This window comes from Candoia aspera, chromosome 2 (assembly GCF_035149785.1).
Source record: "Candoia aspera isolate rCanAsp1 chromosome 2, rCanAsp1.hap2, whole genome shotgun sequence".
In the NCBI taxonomy this organism is placed as follows: Eukaryota; Metazoa; Chordata; class Lepidosauria; order Squamata; family Boidae; genus Candoia; species Candoia aspera.
This window is the reverse complement of record NC_086154.1, coordinates 220,690,851-220,708,609: the sequence shown is the minus strand read 5'-3', so window position 1 is coordinate 220,708,609 and position 17,759 is coordinate 220,690,851. Positions and strand designations below refer to the sequence as shown.

General features: G+C 37.1%; 1 protein-coding gene across 10 annotated transcripts in view; it reads left to right on the top strand.

Moving 5' to 3' along the window:
- The window catches only part of PPIP5K2 (diphosphoinositol pentakisphosphate kinase 2), a 72,271-nt gene that overhangs the window by 44,656 nt on the left and 9,856 nt on the right, over nt 1-17,759 (top strand). For 4 of the 10 annotated variants that reach the window (XM_063295376.1, XM_063295378.1, XM_063295377.1 and 1 more), the window contains exons 19-27: nt 2,283-2,424; nt 3,055-3,278; nt 6,884-7,011; nt 7,968-8,082; nt 9,454-9,561; nt 9,637-9,753; nt 10,825-10,998; nt 14,626-14,787; nt 16,043-16,112. In XM_063295376.1, coding sequence (XP_063151446.1) covers nt 2,283-2,424; nt 3,055-3,278; nt 6,884-7,011; nt 7,968-8,082; nt 9,454-9,561; nt 9,637-9,753; nt 10,825-10,998; nt 14,626-14,787; nt 16,043-16,112 — 1,240 coding nt within the window. Of the gene's footprint in view, nt 1-2,282; nt 2,425-3,054; nt 3,279-6,883; nt 7,012-7,967; nt 8,083-9,453; nt 9,562-9,636; nt 9,754-10,824; nt 10,999-14,625; nt 14,788-15,732; nt 15,757-16,042; nt 16,113-17,759 lie in introns of all 10 variants that reach the window. The other 6 variants (XM_063295379.1, XM_063295380.1, XM_063295382.1 and 3 more) reach the window with 2 other exon arrangements.

Below are 17,759 nucleotides of genomic sequence, written 5' to 3'. Positions count from 1 at the left end.
GACCTCTGGTGTAGTGCATTCATCCTTGCTCCTCTTGACCTCTCTGTAGCCTTCAATACCATTGACTATGGTATTCTTCTGGATCCTCTAGGGGTTGGGAGTGAGTGGCACTGTAGCGTGCTGCTTCTTTTCCTTCCTCTGAGGCCAGTTTCAGTCAGTGTTGATCGGGGGTGAGAGGTCCCACTTTTGGCTCCTGCTTTGTAGGGTTTCACAGGGTTTGGTACTCTCTCCGTTCCTGTTTAAGATCTACATGTAGCTGTGGGTAAGGTAATCTGCCACCATGGGGTGAAGTATCATCAGTATGTTGATGACACCTAGCTTTACATCTCCTCCCCTCGCCAAGTAAGTGATACTGTTGAAGACCTGACTTGATGTCCGGAGGCTATGGGGATTTGGATGGGAAACAACAGGCTTCAGCTCACCCCTAGCAAGACGAGTGGCTTTGACTTTGGGGCCTTCTGGTTCTGACCATCTCTTGTTCTGGATGCATTACTGTAATATGCTCTACATGGTGATTCCCTTGAAGAGCATCTGGAAGCTACAGCTGGTGCAGAATGCAGCCACACTGGCAGTTATAACAACAACAATTTATTAAACTTGTATTCTCCCTGACTCCAATGATTCTGGGAATTATGTGTGCTACCTGATCAGTGCATGTTATACCTCTGCTCCATGAGCTGCATTGGCTGCCATTATGCTTCCAGGTTCAATTCAAGGTGCTGGTGATGACCTGTAACGGTTGCCTAATCCCAAATACTCAGTCTCACAAGCTCGGGCTTAAAGATAACTGATTTATTAAGGGAATAGTATGCAAATACAGAGAAAGCTGAGAATGAGCAAAAGCGCGCCAAATACAAACTTAAAAGCCTTGCCTGTGAGCAAGTTCCGCCCCATCCCTCGTCAGGGCGCTCCCCCTCCCAGGTGCTAGGAGCCGTTAGATGCGCCTGGGAAAGTAACCTTGAGCAGGAGCGCAAACCCAAACACACATTCCAAGCCCTCAAAACAACGGAGGGCGAGGGAATGGAAAAATCCGGGTGAAGGAACACGGAACAGAAGATGACATGTGAAACGTTACAATGTTAACAGCACATTGAAATGGGGAACATGACATGACCTATAAAGCCCTTCATGGCATGGGACCAGGTTATTTGAGGGACTGCTTCTCTCCAGTTACATCGACCCATCCCATTAGGTCTGGCAGAAGAAACACGTTCTGAGTTGAAGGGGACATGGCTTCAGAAAAGGCTCTTTTCTTGGCCCCCATCTATTAAGGAGTGTCATCTGATGGGGCCAGGAAGAGATTCTTTTCTGTCATGGTACCTACCCTTTGGAACATCATTCCCCCAGAGACCAGATTGGCCCTGATCCTAGTGGCCTTTCATAAGGGTTTAAAGATGTGGCTTTGCTACCAGGCTTGGGGATCTGGGTGTGCAATAGAGCCTATTCAATGGCTATATTAAATGTTGTTGAGTGTTTCTGTAACCTGACTGCTGATTTTGTTTAATGGTTTTTTATATGGTGGTTTTATATTTGTATTTCGTATTTTGTTTACTTTTTTGGTTGTTTTTTTTAACTGTTTTCTAAGTTGCCCAGAGTCATGTACTTGAGATGGGTGGCCATATAAATGGAGGGAGGGAGGGAAAGAAGGAATATTAACTGCCCCTCAGAAGGAGGAGAATCACCCTAATCATATGGAGAGGGTCCAGGAGGATACTATGGTTGATGATATGGAAAGCTGCTGAGAGATCAGGAAGGACCAGAAAGGTTCTATTCCCCTGATCTTGGTCTCTCCAAAGATTATTCACAAACATGAGCAATGCAATTTCCATGCTGTACCTTGGCCTAAAGCCCAGTTGGCAATGGTCGAAATAGTTTGCTTCTTCTAGGTCCTCTGGAGTTCTTATATGGAACATATATGTTTCAATATGTAGCAGTAGTTACGTGATTTGAGATATCTAAGTCGGCACAGTTAATGAATAAGAAGGTAAAGTTTGACAGCAGTTAATGTCGGTTTGTCAACTGGAGCTAATAAACATACGAATTGTTGAACATAGCAATTATTTCAAATTAGTACTTCTTTTAGCATAGGGATTTTTTAGTATATTTAAAAGATAACTCAGAATGGTTCTTTAGATATAGGTTTTTGTTGTATTAACATAGCACATTTTAAAAATATACAGTATATTTTCCAACATATTTTCCAGAGATTAGGGTATTAGATGCTCTAAATGTAGACTATAAATATTATAGCTTTCATATTTCTTTTTGGTCTGGTACTACAGCTGACACCATCTGGCAGCATTTCTCTGATAAAATCAATGCAAGTGATAAAAAATCCTGTTAAGACATGTGATAAGGTATATTCCTTAATCCAAAGTTTGACATCTCAAATCAAACAACGAATGGAAGATCCTAAGTTTGCAGGTAAACAGTTTTCTTGATCACACTGGACTGATAATATTAATTATGCATACTTTATCATTAACTGTTAGGACAATCTTTTTATAAATTCAGGAACAGTTTTCAGAATTAAAAAATGGTAATATTTTGGTCAATGACTGTTAGCTACTATAATATGTTAATAGCATATTATAATATGTAAATATAAATATAATACTAGCAAATTAACTCCTCTGAGTGTAGATTGTTATGTAAGTAAAACAGCAGTAACCTTACATAGGAAAGGAGATAGCAATAGGCTTGGTTAAGTACCAGAGCTGAAGAAGTACAAGCTATTTTAGTGTGTATGTGAAAGAGGAAAACAAAACAAAACCCCAGAGCAGTTCAGTGAGGACTGGAATATTCCATTATTGCAGAATGTTGGCTTACTGTTATATGAAAAAAGGTAAATATAAATGGAGTGGAATGAAACGTCTTGACTTGCTTGCTAAAGACACTTCACTGACTTCTGACAAGCAAAACAAGCAACCAGTTTTGCTTACAGCTCTGAAGCTTAAGAAATGGGTGCACATATTTCTTTAATGTCTATTTTAATGCCCCTTCACATTACTTTAACTCTCATTATTACTTTTTAATAATTGTTTGTCCAACTAGATATTCAACTTTATCACAGTGAAACATTGGAACTAATGTTGCGTAGGTGGGCCAAGCTTGAAAAGGATTTTAAAACAAAGACTGGAAAATATGATATAAGTAAAATCCCAGATATCTATGACTGCATAAAATATGATGTTCAGCATAATGTTTCTTTAAAACTAGAAAATACAATGGAATTATATGGACTGTCAAAGGCATTGGCTGATATTGTGATTCCTCAGGTATGTACGTTGCAGCTACCATAACAAAGTATGCTCATTATAATAAAATGGCTATATACTGCAGGCCATATTTACTGACTATTATGGTAATGAATAAATTTACTGTCTCAAAATGAATTTGTAGTCCATAAAGCAGTGTTTATGAACTGCTACCACAAGTTGAAGAGAGGTATCTCTTTACCTTATTAAATTGAGGAATCTGACATTTATATACATGACATATATCTTGCTGATATTGGGCTGAATCCAGAATAACAGTGCAGTTCTATATGTATTTAATCGGTAGTTAAACCCTGTAGAGTTCATTAGGTTTTCACCTAGATGTAATCTTGTATCCAGTAACAGTTACTTTCATGTAGCTCTGAATAGAATCAGTGAGGCATATTGCTTGTGTCCTATGATTAACTCAAATCTAGTCCATAATAAGGAGCAAAAACGTGCACAGGATCACTTTAAATACGACGATTACATGATACACTATTCAGAGTGTGAGTCCATAGAAGGAAATAGAGTGCCAGTGATATTCAAAAAGAATATTGCTAAGTAGGTACTTTGCTATTATACAGTAAACAACAGGATCATCTATATTAGAATTAATGGAGCTATCCAGTGAACATCAGTGTTAAATAAGTGATGAAGTGATGGAAGACATTGAAAAATTATTTGGCAAACTGCAAGGGTTGCAAAATGCAACATTTAGAAAGCATGTAAAACTACTAATGGGTGATTGGAATGCAAAAGTCAAAGAAATGGAGGAATTGGAATTGCAGGAAGATTTGGATTAGGTTAATTCAGTCATGTAGAAGGTAAATTAATATGTTTTGCAAAGAGAGTTCTTTATTCATTACCAATTTGGAATAACAAATACAGATCCTATCTCTGGAACTTAGCAGATAGGTAATAATATAATGAAACTCAGATGGTGGTGGTTTTGCACCATGAAGCCAATGTGACCAAAATTGAAACTCATATTGGGACATGAATCCTCTCATTTTGGCTAAAGCTACTTCCTCGCCTCCCATGGTCTTCTCCCTCTGTCTTTAATTGATTTATTTTGTTTCATCCTGAAGTAGGGCATTACATGAAGAATTGAAATGCTACAGTTTTTCGCTTCATGTCATTCTGATGGTGGGACATAAGTGACCAGCAGCAGCTGTTAAACTGTGTGCCATGGATTTGGAAAACCAGTTAGATATGGCTGCCCTACTTAAAGATATGTTCCTGGGCAGTTACTCCCTTTTTTTCAAGCTGGCCAAGTAACAGTTCCCAAACTCAGAAGAGCCTTAATTTTGACAAGTTTTAATTCCCTCCCAGCAGCTGTTCTTGAGGGGAAATGTCTTTATATTCCATTCAAAGACTGTGCCCTGTAACGAAGGAGTTATTGATACATTAAGCCGTGTTTGTTATATTATCATTATTACCAAGATGCCTGATTATAGCTAATAACTCCCCATCTAGTTAGACTTCCAGGCCACCAAATTCATTCTATTTACAGTTATTGTCCAACCACTGTGATTTTATTTCTCTGAATGTGACTAATTTTGCTTTAGTATTTGTAAAATATATTGTACTTTGACCACATCAGTTTTGTAATTTAGTTTTATTACAATTTTTATTTGCTATCTCAAAATTTGTATTCTTAAATTAATCGATGACTGTAATAAGATTGATTGATCATAGAATATATCATGATCAAATAGAGTACATTATAAGAAACGAAGGACAGAGAAGTGCAATCCGGTCAGTCAGGGCGGTTCTGGTGAAAACTGTAAAATAGCCTACAAATCCATGAACTAGTGATGTTAAACTTAAAAAATTAAAGAGAGGTGTGCCAGCAAGATTTGACCAGTGACAAGAAAAAATAAAAACAGCACATTTAATCTAGCAGAAGAGAATTTGAAAAGCTTTGGGAAGAAATAGGAGACAAATATAGAAACATTTGTAGAGAGCGACTATATTCAGTAATCAATTCTACAGAAACTGAACTATAATAAGGGCAGATGAAATACCCATTAAACTGTTTAAAGTTGTAACAGTTTTTTGTCAACAAATTTGGGAAAAGACTGTATAAGCTACATATAGAAAAAAATCTGTCTAATATACCTATAGCAAAGAAGGGAGATGCAAGGTAATAATGCAAGTTACTGAAGCATTGCATTAATGAAGATAATGCAAATGATTGATAAATTAGGGGGGGGGAAGAGTGCACCAGTTTCATAAGTACAGTTCAAGATACCCTGGCCCATGACTACCATATAGGCCGTGAAGTCCCAGGCCACTCCCACTCCCATCCCAAGACATGACATTGAAGTCCTTCAGCACAAAGACCTGGGAGACTCTAGCACCAACCCAGTGATGAGGTCAAGGAGTTCTGTGAGGGCTACTGTCAGGTATCAGGGTAAGCACTGTAGCAGCAGGGGCAGCAGCCATGGCTTGTCTCTACAACCCAATCTTGTAAAAGCACTTGCATCTGGCTGTATCTGTGGCAGTGCTACTAGCTACCACTGAAGTCACTAGAATGATCATAGCCATCACTCCTCCCTGCCCTTCACATTGTGGCTGGTGCAGGACCTGAAATCTGAGAGGGCAGATCTCCAACAGTCCAATATCTTCATTGGTGTCCAACCAGTATCTCAGTAATATATTCCACATCACATGCACATCCACCACTAGATCATGGATAGGGGAGGCCATACTGTGCACCGATCTGGCATTCACCGGCATCAGCCTCAGTCTAAGATACCCAACAACCCGGCCCCAGGGGTGAAGCTACTGGAATAGAAGAAGGGCCTGCACCAAAGAACAACTGCAGGTCCCCCATCCCCTGTAACAGCTCACCCAAGAAAATGGCATGTTTTTATCCGTGATGTCACCAAAAAATGAGTTTGACCCCACAGCATCTTTATTACAAAAAAGCTCCATTTTAAATACCTCAGTTGAATCCAATAGTGATTTAAAGCCCTATTGCAGTGTAGAGCTAAGGAGGGAATAACTGATTCTCCCTTCAGTGAATATTGTATCCTTTACCTTTTGTCCCTGCAATAAAATAAGTTTTTAAAAATATATCTAGGGAATCCAGTGGAAGCATTTTCTGGAGGAATCTGTGTGTCTGAAAATGTGCTTGGGGCTGCTTGTTCATAGTAAGTGGCCTCACCATTTCGATATATGGTCCTACTCACTAGCATATGGGTGCTGGGACACTGCTCAAAGCCATGTGGACTCTCAGGTTGAAATTTCAAGTTCTCTGCTGCTGTTGTTGATTAGACGCTACTCTGTGTCACTGGTAGGTTGATCCTAGAGGTTCTTATCTATTTCATTGCGCTCCAAGTTGACATGCCATCCTCTCTTCAGGAAAAACAACACTCTGTACAACTGGGTAAAGAATAGTAATAATTTCTTGAATCCAGAGGCAGATCCAGATGCAGGCCAAGAATCAAAGGTTCATACCTCTGACCACCTACTACTGTGAAATTATCTGAAAGTGAAACAGCCTCACAAAGGGCTTAGGTAGAAATAGGTACTTATCTAACAAACTGAGTTCTAAATTGAGAAGTAATTTTCAGAACCATTAGAGTGTATTTTCATAAACTTTTTTTTCACATAAGGAATATGGTATTACTGAGGCTGAAAAACTAGAGATTGCTAAAGGTTACTGCAATCCACTATTGAGGAAAATTCGGTCTGATCTTCAGAGGACTCAAGATGATGATACGGTTAACAAACTCCATCCTTTGTAAGTTTTTTTTTAAACTACTTTGTTCAACTTTCTTATTAATGCACTTATATCACAATAAATTTAGCTAAATATTTAGTTAAAAATGATAGCCTCCAGTACTTCTATGAAGTCTATATAATTTTAGTATTTAAAGAAATCTATATTCTTTTTGTATACATGATCAGAAATATGGCAACTTAAGGCACTTGAACTTAACTTCCACTGCTTTCAAAAGTAAATTATATTTTAGTATCTCATGTATTTGTACTCACGTTTAGCTTCTAGGTACAGGTTGTAATAAGATTCTGATTTTAATTTGATCAAGGGCACACAGTTTATCAAATGCACACAACATTATATTCTGCAGCTTAAAACAAGGCTTCAGCTTTAGACAATTAGTGTGTAAAGTATATTTTTTTATTAAACATAAATGTAGCACTGATTAATATTTCAGGGTTCTGCAACTTGAGATGCGGGTCTGAGATAAAATATGGATCAGTAGAGGCTATATAAAATTTAAGCACAGTATACAAACAAGAATATAGAATATGTGTAGGATAATTAGATGTAAACAGGAAAAAATGGATACAGAAGCCAGTTTGGTCTAGTGGTTAAGGCAACGGGCTAGAAACCAGGAGACAGAGAGTTCTAGTCCTGCCTTAGGCATGAAAGCCGGCTGGGTGACCTTGGGCCAGTCAGTCACTCTCAGCCCAACCCACCTCACAGGGTTGTTGTTGTGGGGAAAAGAGGAGGAGGAAGGAGTATTAGGTATGTTCACCACCTTGAGTTATTTATAAAAAATAATAAAGGCGGGATAGTAAGTAAGTAAGTAAGTAAATAAATAAATGGTGTGCCTGATTCATTATAATTAGTAGAAACCTTTGGGAATGTTTGTTAGTTAATGTCTAGATTTTTTAAATAGTGGGATGCAGTATAAGGTGCGCTTTACTCACCTTACGCAATTTTATTCTCAGGTATTCTAGTGGGGTTATGTCTCCTGAACGTCATGTCCGAACTAGGCTGTATTTCACCAGTGAGAGTCACGTCCATTCCTTACTTTCAACTCTTCGCTATGGTTCTTTATGTGATGTAAGTGTTTCAGTGGCATCACTTTTCAAAATCACTGAACGTATTTAAGTAGATACAGTTAATGCCAACTCAATACAGTACTCATTCAAGAATAATTTTTTCATTTCAGCAAATAACCTGAGGGACTATCTGAAAAGTCATGATAGTTGACTTCTAAACATTTCAGTAATAGAAAGGTTGACTGACTGATTTGCAAAAATGGCTTGCAAAAGTTTTGTTACCTTTCTGTGATTTTATTTTGCTCTAAAACAGATGAAAATATGTTTCACATATAAAACTAAGCTAGGATTTAAAACTATCAAAAGCAGTAGCCTGGTTTGCACATAACATTAATGGATTTGCTAATAAGCTAAAAATAATATGCAAAAATTAAAATGTATTCTGTTTTAGGATTAATATACAGCTGACTGTCTTTACAAGTAGTCTTCACTTAACGACCATTTGTTCAGTGACTGAAATTACAACGGCACTGAAAAAATGGACTTATGACTTGTACCCAAAATTATGACTGTTGTAGAGCCCCTGCAATCACAATCAAAATTCTGGCGCTTGGCAGCCTGCCTGCACTTACGACTGTAGGGTTGCTTCAGCTCCCCCTACCACCTATCTCCCCCCCCATCTCTGCACTTTTGGAAGCCTTGCAGGGCGGCAAGCAGATTCAGAACCTCACGGCTCTGGGGCTGCAAGAAGCCCCTGAGCCCCAGCTCATGACAAAACTGCAACCGCCCCAAGTTGCCCCAGCCGCATGAAGCTACCTGGGCCCAGCCGTGTGCGGTGGGCTGGGGAGGCTGGAGTTGGCTGGGGCGGTTGCAGTTCCGTCCTGTGCTGCAGCTCAGGGCTTCTTGCAGCCCCAGAGCCATGCATTTCTGGGTCTGCTGGCTCCACAAGACAGGGTGCAGGGCTTCTAAAAGGGCAGAGATGGGGGGAAGATGGGGGGGGAGTTGACAGCAGTGTTCAGGGCTGGGAGGGACCAAGCCCAGAACGGCTTGTATTGGGGTGGGTGCTCGGGCTAAAGACTGGTAAAACTCACTTAACAACAACAAGGGGAATTGCCAGGATTGCCGTTGCTCAGTGATGCCATCTTGCTTTATGACTACATTGCTTAGTGATAGAAATTCCGTGCCCACTTACCATCATTAAATGAGGACTACCTGTATTTTTCTGATGTTTTACTTGTTATCAGTTGATAAAATGATGTATAACGTTGAACTACAAAATATATCAAATGAAAGTACATTCAGTGAGACTATATGGTAAGTTCATTTAGGATTGCAACTTACAATTAGCTTAATATAAGAGATAAGGCAAAAAAGGGGGATCAACACAGAGACTTACAATACTAAACAAGTGGTATGTACATTTTTATCTAAGGCATCAAAAGATGAACAATGGAAGAGAGCTATGGATTATCTCAATGTTGTCAGTGAACTCAATTACATGACCCAAATAGTTATCATGCTGTATGAAGATCCAAATAAGGTAAGGAAATAATAACGTAAGAGAAAAGCCAATTATATATAGTCAGAACATGACTTGACTTATCCATTTATTTAGGAGGTTTCATCAGAAGAACGCTTCCATGTGGAGTTACATTTTAGTCCGGGAGCTAAAGGCTGTGAAGAAGATAAAAACTTACCGTCAGGTTTTGGTTACAGACCTGCTTCACGGGAGGTAAACGCTTCTAGAAATGTTTCTTATATGAAACTTAACTCTTTTCATGTCATTTCAAGGCATTTGGCTTCTTAAATAAAAATCTCCAGTTTTCTTTTCTGTTTAAGTTTTAGAAACTTCTTAAATATGAAGTTCTAGGCATGTATTTACCTATTTTAAGTCAGTCAGTATTGCATTCATTCCATATAATTGTGTAAAATTAGAAGCCAGTCCATTAACTGATAATTAGCGAGGACTTGCATTTCAAATTGAATTAAAATAGTGTTATGATAGTAGAATTGATACCTTTGTTGGTTATTAAGTATGTTTGCTTGAGAGTACTTTTCAATATGGACAAGTTACAAGTAGACCTTGCTTAATGACTGCCCTGTTTAGCGACCATTCAAAGTTACAATGGCACTGAAAAAGTAATTTTACGACCAGTCCTTATATTTATGACCATCACAGTGTCCCTGTGGTCACGTGATCAAGATTTGGGCACTTCACAATTGGCGGGCTTTTACAACCATCGCAGCATCCCATGGTCACGTGATTGCCATATGCATGTTTCGCAACTGGCTTCTGACAAGCAGGGTCAATGGAGAAGCCAGCAGTAAATTCGCAAGTCGTGGTCACATGATATCTTGCTTAACGACCCGTGGTGACTTGCTTAATGATTGAATGGGAAGTGATGTCGTAAGTCTGTTATGGTTACGTTATGTTTTGCTTAGTGACCACATCGGTTAGCAACTGAGTTGCCAGTCCTAGTTGTAGTCACTAAGTGAGGACGACCTGTACTTTCATAAAAATAAGGTAGATAAAGCAGTAATAGGCATGGATCAAAAGTGGTTTGTTCGATAATACCTTCCTTTTTCCTAATATGAACTCCACTGAAATCAGTGCTTTTACAAACGCACATATACCTGAATTTTCGGAAACATCTATTATGATGAAGAACTGTTATTTAAATGACTGTTCAGAACACAGTGTTGTCTTGCACATTTCTAGTTAAGGCCATTGTATTTAATATTCAAAGGAATGATGCTTCTAAATTTGATGAAATTTTGTATCGCATGAAATATTTTTATGTAGAATGATGATTCAAAGAAAACCTCCGATAGAAATGAGAATGATGAAGACCCCCATGCTTATAAAAGGGATGAAACTGATCGATCAATAATGATGTTCAAGCCAATGGTGTCAGATCCAATTCATATACACAGGAAGTCACCCCTTTCAAGACCCAGGAAAATTGGTTCAGCAGAAGTAAGTTTTAGTATCCCAGCAATTCTTTAAGTTAGAGCACTTCCCAAACTAATCAATATAATTAATTTTGGTGATACTGATAATTTAGAAAATTTATTAATATTATAGTGATTGATTATCTACCATCAAGTCACTCTCGACTCCTAGCAACCATAAAGATAGATTTTCTCAATGACAGTCTGTCCCTAACCTGGTCTTTCAGGTCTTCTGGTATGCTCATCACCACAGTAACTTTGTATACATTTTACTTAACTGTTAGATAAAGGTAAAGGTTTCCCTTGACATTAAGTCCAGTCGTGTCCGACTCTAGGGGGCGGCGCTCATCTCCGTTTCAAAGCCGAAGAGCCGGCGTTTGTCCGTAGACAGTTCCGTGGTCATGTGGCCGGCATGACTACACGGAACGCCGTTACCTGCCCGCCGAAGCGGTACCTATTAATCTACTCAAGTTTGCATGTTTTCGAACTGCTAGGTTGGCAGGAGACTTGACTTAATGTATAATGTAACTTAACTGTTACGTTATACTTAATCAGGATGATAGTGAAAAGGAAGTGAAGGGAAAATCAAGTTCTCAAACAGTTTAAGTAGAGCAAGTCTACATATCTCTGAACAACAACAGCTATAAAACAGAATTAGCAAACCTTCTGGAGATTTCTGGAGACCAATCAGCTAAGAAGCCTACTGACACAATTAGATAAGGTGGCAATATTAAATCTGTGTGCCTGGCGGTATAGAATGGGCAGTGCAGCAATACATGCACAACTCGTTCAATTTACCTCACCAAGTACAGCAAAAATACTCTTGCCCTGGAAGATTATACCTCCCTTCCATTCCTTCCTTTCTTATTAGGCCTTTAAAAATTAATTCAAAAGCTTTCTTAAACTAGTCTGCTTTTTATGTTGAAATAATGTCATCTTTCTTGATTACTTGGTTGATTATTTCTATTATTTTTATTTTATGATTTTTTAAAAGGTATTTACAATTGCTTACTTAATTTATTTTGTACCCTGGACTTTTTAATGACATGATTATAACCCACTGAGAATCTCTGCATTGCAGTCTGTAAACTATCAGATAAATAGGGATGGCACAGCCAAATTAAACACTCTATAGAGAGGCAGAAATGCAGTATTAATGGAGTGAAAGTTCTTCCAAACAGGCTACTGTCATAACTTTTGGAGGATGTTCTAAAGTTTTTCTGGTGATCATTGTCAAATACATACTACCTCAGTTTCATTTTATCTCTCTCAAAGCTAAGGAAAACCAAATAATTCCAAACAAAACCATATTAATTGAATAAATTCAGTATTTTTAACTAGTCTGAATAGGAGTGCTGCAAGCCAGCTTGGTGTAGTGGTTAAGGCATCAGGCTAGAAACTGGGAGACCATGAGTTCTAGTCACACTGTAGGTAGAAAGCCAGTTGGGTGACCTTGGGCCAGTCACTCTCTCTCAGCCCTAGGAAGGAGGCAATGGCAAACCACTTCTGAAAAACCTTGCCAAGAAAACTGCAGGGACTAGTCCAGACAGTTTCCAGGAGTTAAAAACTGACTTGAAGACACGCACACACAGAAAAATGGCAAAACAGCTAAGAACAGTTAGTGTTTATCTAGGAAAAACCGAGGCATTAGATAATCTGAAAGTAGTGATTTGACAGCTAGGCTCCCAAGTTTCTGCCTTGTACTCCACAGAAGTATTGTAACATGTCTTTGGTCAATTTTCCCAATTGTCCATGGATGTTTCTTCTGGCATGGCTTGAACTACAGAAAAACTTCCTTCATCTGCTATAGGTCTTAAGACTTTAGTAGTGTTCAGTGTTTATGTTATCTGAAATCCCTCTCAGTCTTTTAAAAAAATGTATTTTCCCCTGTTTAGTGCTGTCTGCTTATAGAAGTCTATTATAAGAACAGCAGCTTGGGATTGGCAGAGAGAGAAGTTGCTTAAATGTAGCAAAAATATGAAGAATTATTGTTTCTCCTGGCATTGATGTTCAATCTAGGTATTTGTTGTCATAATTATCCTGGGCTTTGTCATCAGGTAGATACCTTCAATGGCATCCACAGTGACAGTCACTGGTTTCAAAATGAAAGCCCTGCCCCCTTTTAACGTGCTTTGCACACATCCATTTTGAAGCCAGTAACTGTTGCCCCAGACATCCCTGACTGCTTGCTGTTGGAGTTTTCAGGCTATCAATGACATTTCAGTTCAGGTGTTAGTATCAGGGGATCAGGATTCACAGGCCAGCTTATTGTGAAATCTTGTGATTTGAACATCTATATTCTGGTGATTGTTGTACATAATGTATGTCTTGTCGTTTTGAGCCCTCCCATTTTTCATCTAGCAGGTGGACTGAATTCTTTTGAGACAAGAAGACTTCTTAGTCTGTTGAAACCAAATTCTGTGATCCCTCCTTCCTTTACTATGTTTCCACAGCATTTGTCATTTATCATATTCGTCAGGAACAAGTTAAAAAGTTTTTCTATAGTAATATAAATATTTTTATTAATTTTCAACTGCTTATAATTTTTAATGACATATTGTATGCATATTTTGACACATGTTTTCTTTCAGGATGCAAACAAAATCTGCTATAACACTATTATACATACCCTTTCTAGTTTTTCATTTATTCATGTGAATTCTATTATTCCTATACCAATTAAAATCTTAATTCACTGAACTTATTTGAAACTTGAATATAGGAAAGCCTGAAAATATTATTTTATTATATTACATTTCTTTTGAAGTCATCTTTTGTATTCATTTAGGAATTTTGTTGATTTCTTTTCAGCTCAAAGAGAAATACTGAAAATTCTCATTTAAAATGAAAGATGTTTATTTGTATATTTTGTTATTGAAAAATAATTGGATAATGAAATGACTTTTACTCACTTTCACTCTAGATTGCTAAGATTAAGTTTCTTGATACCAATCAGTGTGTATCGACATAAATGTATCTGTAATTTTGTTTAAGTTTTTAAAAATTTATTCCTTATTATCTTGATCCTGGTGTTAGATGTTTAATATCTTAAAGCAATACTTTTTCAAATGGCGCACTGTATTGAGATTTGTGTGTAAACTACCACAACATTGTTGATGTAGAAGGTTTTTTTTGCTGCTGCCTGGTTTGGTTCATTTAACTACACTTAGAACTTAAGGAAGAATGGGGTTGAGCAGAGGATAGGTGTGACTAAATTTCACTGGTATTAGAAAAAGTTAGTAAAATATATTTTCAACATTAAGAAGCCACCTGCTATTGCTATAAAGTCCAGTAATTTCTGCATTAATAGTACGGAACGCAGCAAAAGTGTATGTATGTGTTTGTGTGTATGTTTATACAGTATAATGTTTGTGTCTGAGAGAAATACACATACACATACGGACACAATTTCATTCATTCCAATATAGACTTAAAAAAATTGCCATTAATATTGCTGATGTGCCTGTAGTAAAACCAGTAGCTGAATAGTTGCAGTTGCTCACGTTTTTTGCTTTTTGTTATGGGAAATAATAGTTCCATAGTAATTGAGCTGTTTAGAAAAGGGTGCGACTATATTTTATTTTCTTACCATTTAGCTCTGACTCTAACGTTGCATGCTTTGCTGTTTTTTTGCCCCCTTTCTCATTTCCAGGAAGAGAGCCCCCTGAGCGTGTCTAGCCCAGAGTGGCTGCATTATACCAGTGGTGTGGGTACTGGGCGTCGAAGACGCAGATCAGGGGAACAAATCACTTCTTCCCCTGTCTCCCCTAAATCATTGGCTTTCACATCCAGTATTTTTGGCTCATGGCAACAGGTTTTTAAACTTTACTTCATTAAACATTACTGTGCATTCCAAGCAGGAACCAGCTGTCTTTAAGGACATCTAATCCCTTGTTCTGGATTTTGTTCAAAGTAAATTACTTCACCCGTCATTAAAATGCGATTTTAAAAAAATAATAGTTACTTCCAAAAATGCCCGGGGGGGAAAAAAGCAAGTGCATGTCTTATTTTTGTTTGTTTGTTTTTTCCTACACAATTTTCACTGAATGTATTTGGTTATTGAATTGGTTTCCTTTCAGCACTGTATGGATTAATATAGTTAGTAGCCTAATGGCTTAGCTGTCCTTCAAGACTTTTTTTTCCTAAAGAAATAAAAGCAGCATCAACTAATTTGGTGGCAGGCAAATCTAAATGGTTTTCTAATACATGTAACAAAATGTTATTGCCAACATTGGTAATAATTGGACCATTCTATATTTGGGGTTAGAAATAGGTAATATTTTCAATTGCCATTAACTGTGTAGGAAAAAAAATCATTAGTACTAATCATTATTTCTCCACACCTTAACTGGATATACTTTTTTTCCTCCCCTCTCTCCTCCTCCTCCTCATTCTTCTCACAGTACTTCACCCATTGTTATGTAAAATATACTGAAATATAAAATGTTGGGGAAAATTAATATAATATTGCATATTTAGTTAAATATGCTAGTCAAAAGGCTAATACCTTAAAACAGTTGTCATAATGTTTATACTAAACAATGGATGGTGTTCTGTCGTGAAAACTTTTCTTTTGAAACTATATTGTTTCCATGTGCTCTTGAATTTTTAAAATGTTTTGATGTAGAGAAAAAGTGTTAAGTTAAAGGTGTTGAACATCAGACATTTATCCTGATAGGGGCTGTGTATGGATCAGTGATTGTATGGTGACTTCATCAGCCTGTCTGTATTTCCTCTTTTTTTTTCCCTTCCAATACAGGCGCAGTTTAGGAGTATTCATTTGGTAAACTAAAATGATACAGTTATCTGTGTTTTCATAATTTTCTTGGTGTCTGTCCTGTTTTTATCATGAATGCCTGCTTGCACCACTTCATTGCAAGGATTTCATGAGTGAAATGGAAACCCTTCAGCAATAATTGCATGATCTTCCATATTATGTTGGTATTTCTACTAACCCATTGTATGGCTTTTTAATACTTGTCTGTCTTAGCAGGCGGCTGTTTCAAGTTTAATGGATTCAACCAGCCCATTAGACTGCTCCCCTTATTTATCTCTTTTCTTATGCCCAGGCACCATCAGAAAATAACAGTCTCTTTCGACCTCCAAGAACAATTGTGGAGCAAAAGACTAGCAGTATAGGTATGTATATAACTAATAAAATCCTGATTCTTTGAAATGGAACTACCATGGCGTTAATATTGTTCTGGTAACCTTGTAGGTCTGCCATTTGGCATCACAGTAATTTTAATACCAACTGATCACCAAAAATACACTATCTATGATTACTGGGATGATACTCCTTTGTATCAGTTGAGATGCTCTTGAAAATCAAACCATTCTTATTTTTCTTGTTTGCTATCTTCCTTTTTCTTTTTAAAAAAAGAGTGAAAGTTCTTTGCACTACCCCAAATTCCATCAACTACAGCTTTCAGTGTATAAACGTAGCTATTGTAACTGCTGTCTTACAGCATGTTTTGCTTATTTTAATCCAAACAGTTTTCTAAATAGTGCTGCAGAAGGATACTGATTTTATTAAAGCATATTCTACTATATTATCAATATTATTGAAAGCATTGTTGCCTTCTTCTTCATCTAAAATGGTTTCCAGGGTAGGTTGCATAAAATCAGAAACCAATGAAACCATTCCTGCTTGGAGGTTTACAGTAAAAAACTACACAAAACCAAAAAGGGATGGTGAAGGAAGAGAGGAAAAAGTCATCTCAAGTTACCAGTTTTGAAGGCTAAATTTTTTATTACATATTCTTTGAATTGAAACAGTGGGGTGGGAAGAGCAGTTCAGTGGAGCTGGTCTTCTAGTAGAGCAAATGTAGAGGCTTTGCAGGCTCAGCGTCCCCTTTCCTGCAACCTAATGAAATACAATCTAGTCAGTAGTACATTATTGGTGATTTGTGTTGTTAAATGTAGATGATCCCACCTTATATAATGTTTCAGAGCAGATAAAAGTATAAATATTGTCAAATAACATTATATGTAATCTGTTAAAAATTTCTGTATTTCTCTGCTAAATTCTTTACTCCTTTAATGTAGCCTTTATTTGGTATTAATGATACCAGAAGTTTCCCTAGAAAAATGCATACATCAGGCACTCTTGGTTTTTGGAATTTAGTTTTTCTAATTTTCAGTCTTCCTCTCTGTACTGTATCACATTATGAACTTGAAAAAAAATACCTGATCTATTTATGTGCATAAGTGAAGATACATCTTTGGTTTAAAAGCTTTTGCTACAGATCTGGCACTCATTTACATTGGATGTGTTTCATCATCACATGTGCTATTAATGTTTTGCTTTTTGCTAGGTCATTAGTGGCAACTGCGACTGCTTGCAGTTAGGAGCTTATGGTTAAAAACTATATAGACCAGTTTTCAAATAGGAAATTTCTCCTATTGCAAGTTCCATTGAGAAACACATTATATCAATAGGAAGTTGAAAAAAATTAATTGCATCTACAGTAGCCTCTTTTCAAACTTTTAAATGTAAATTAGAATGTGACAGGTATGCCACTGAAAAATAACCTTGTATTATTGTATTATTACAAGTATTAATTAATTTTTATTTCTTATCATTTAATAATAATTAATAATTAAAAGTATTATTACTTTTTACAAATAAGTTTTCATTTATTACCAAAAGCAAATACAGTTGTTTTATAGAATTACATTCACCACTAATTTGAAATTAATATATTTTAATACAAGTAGCATGAGTTTAGCTACTGGGTGTATTTCATGGGATTCATCTACCAAAGACACAAATGGACACAAGCC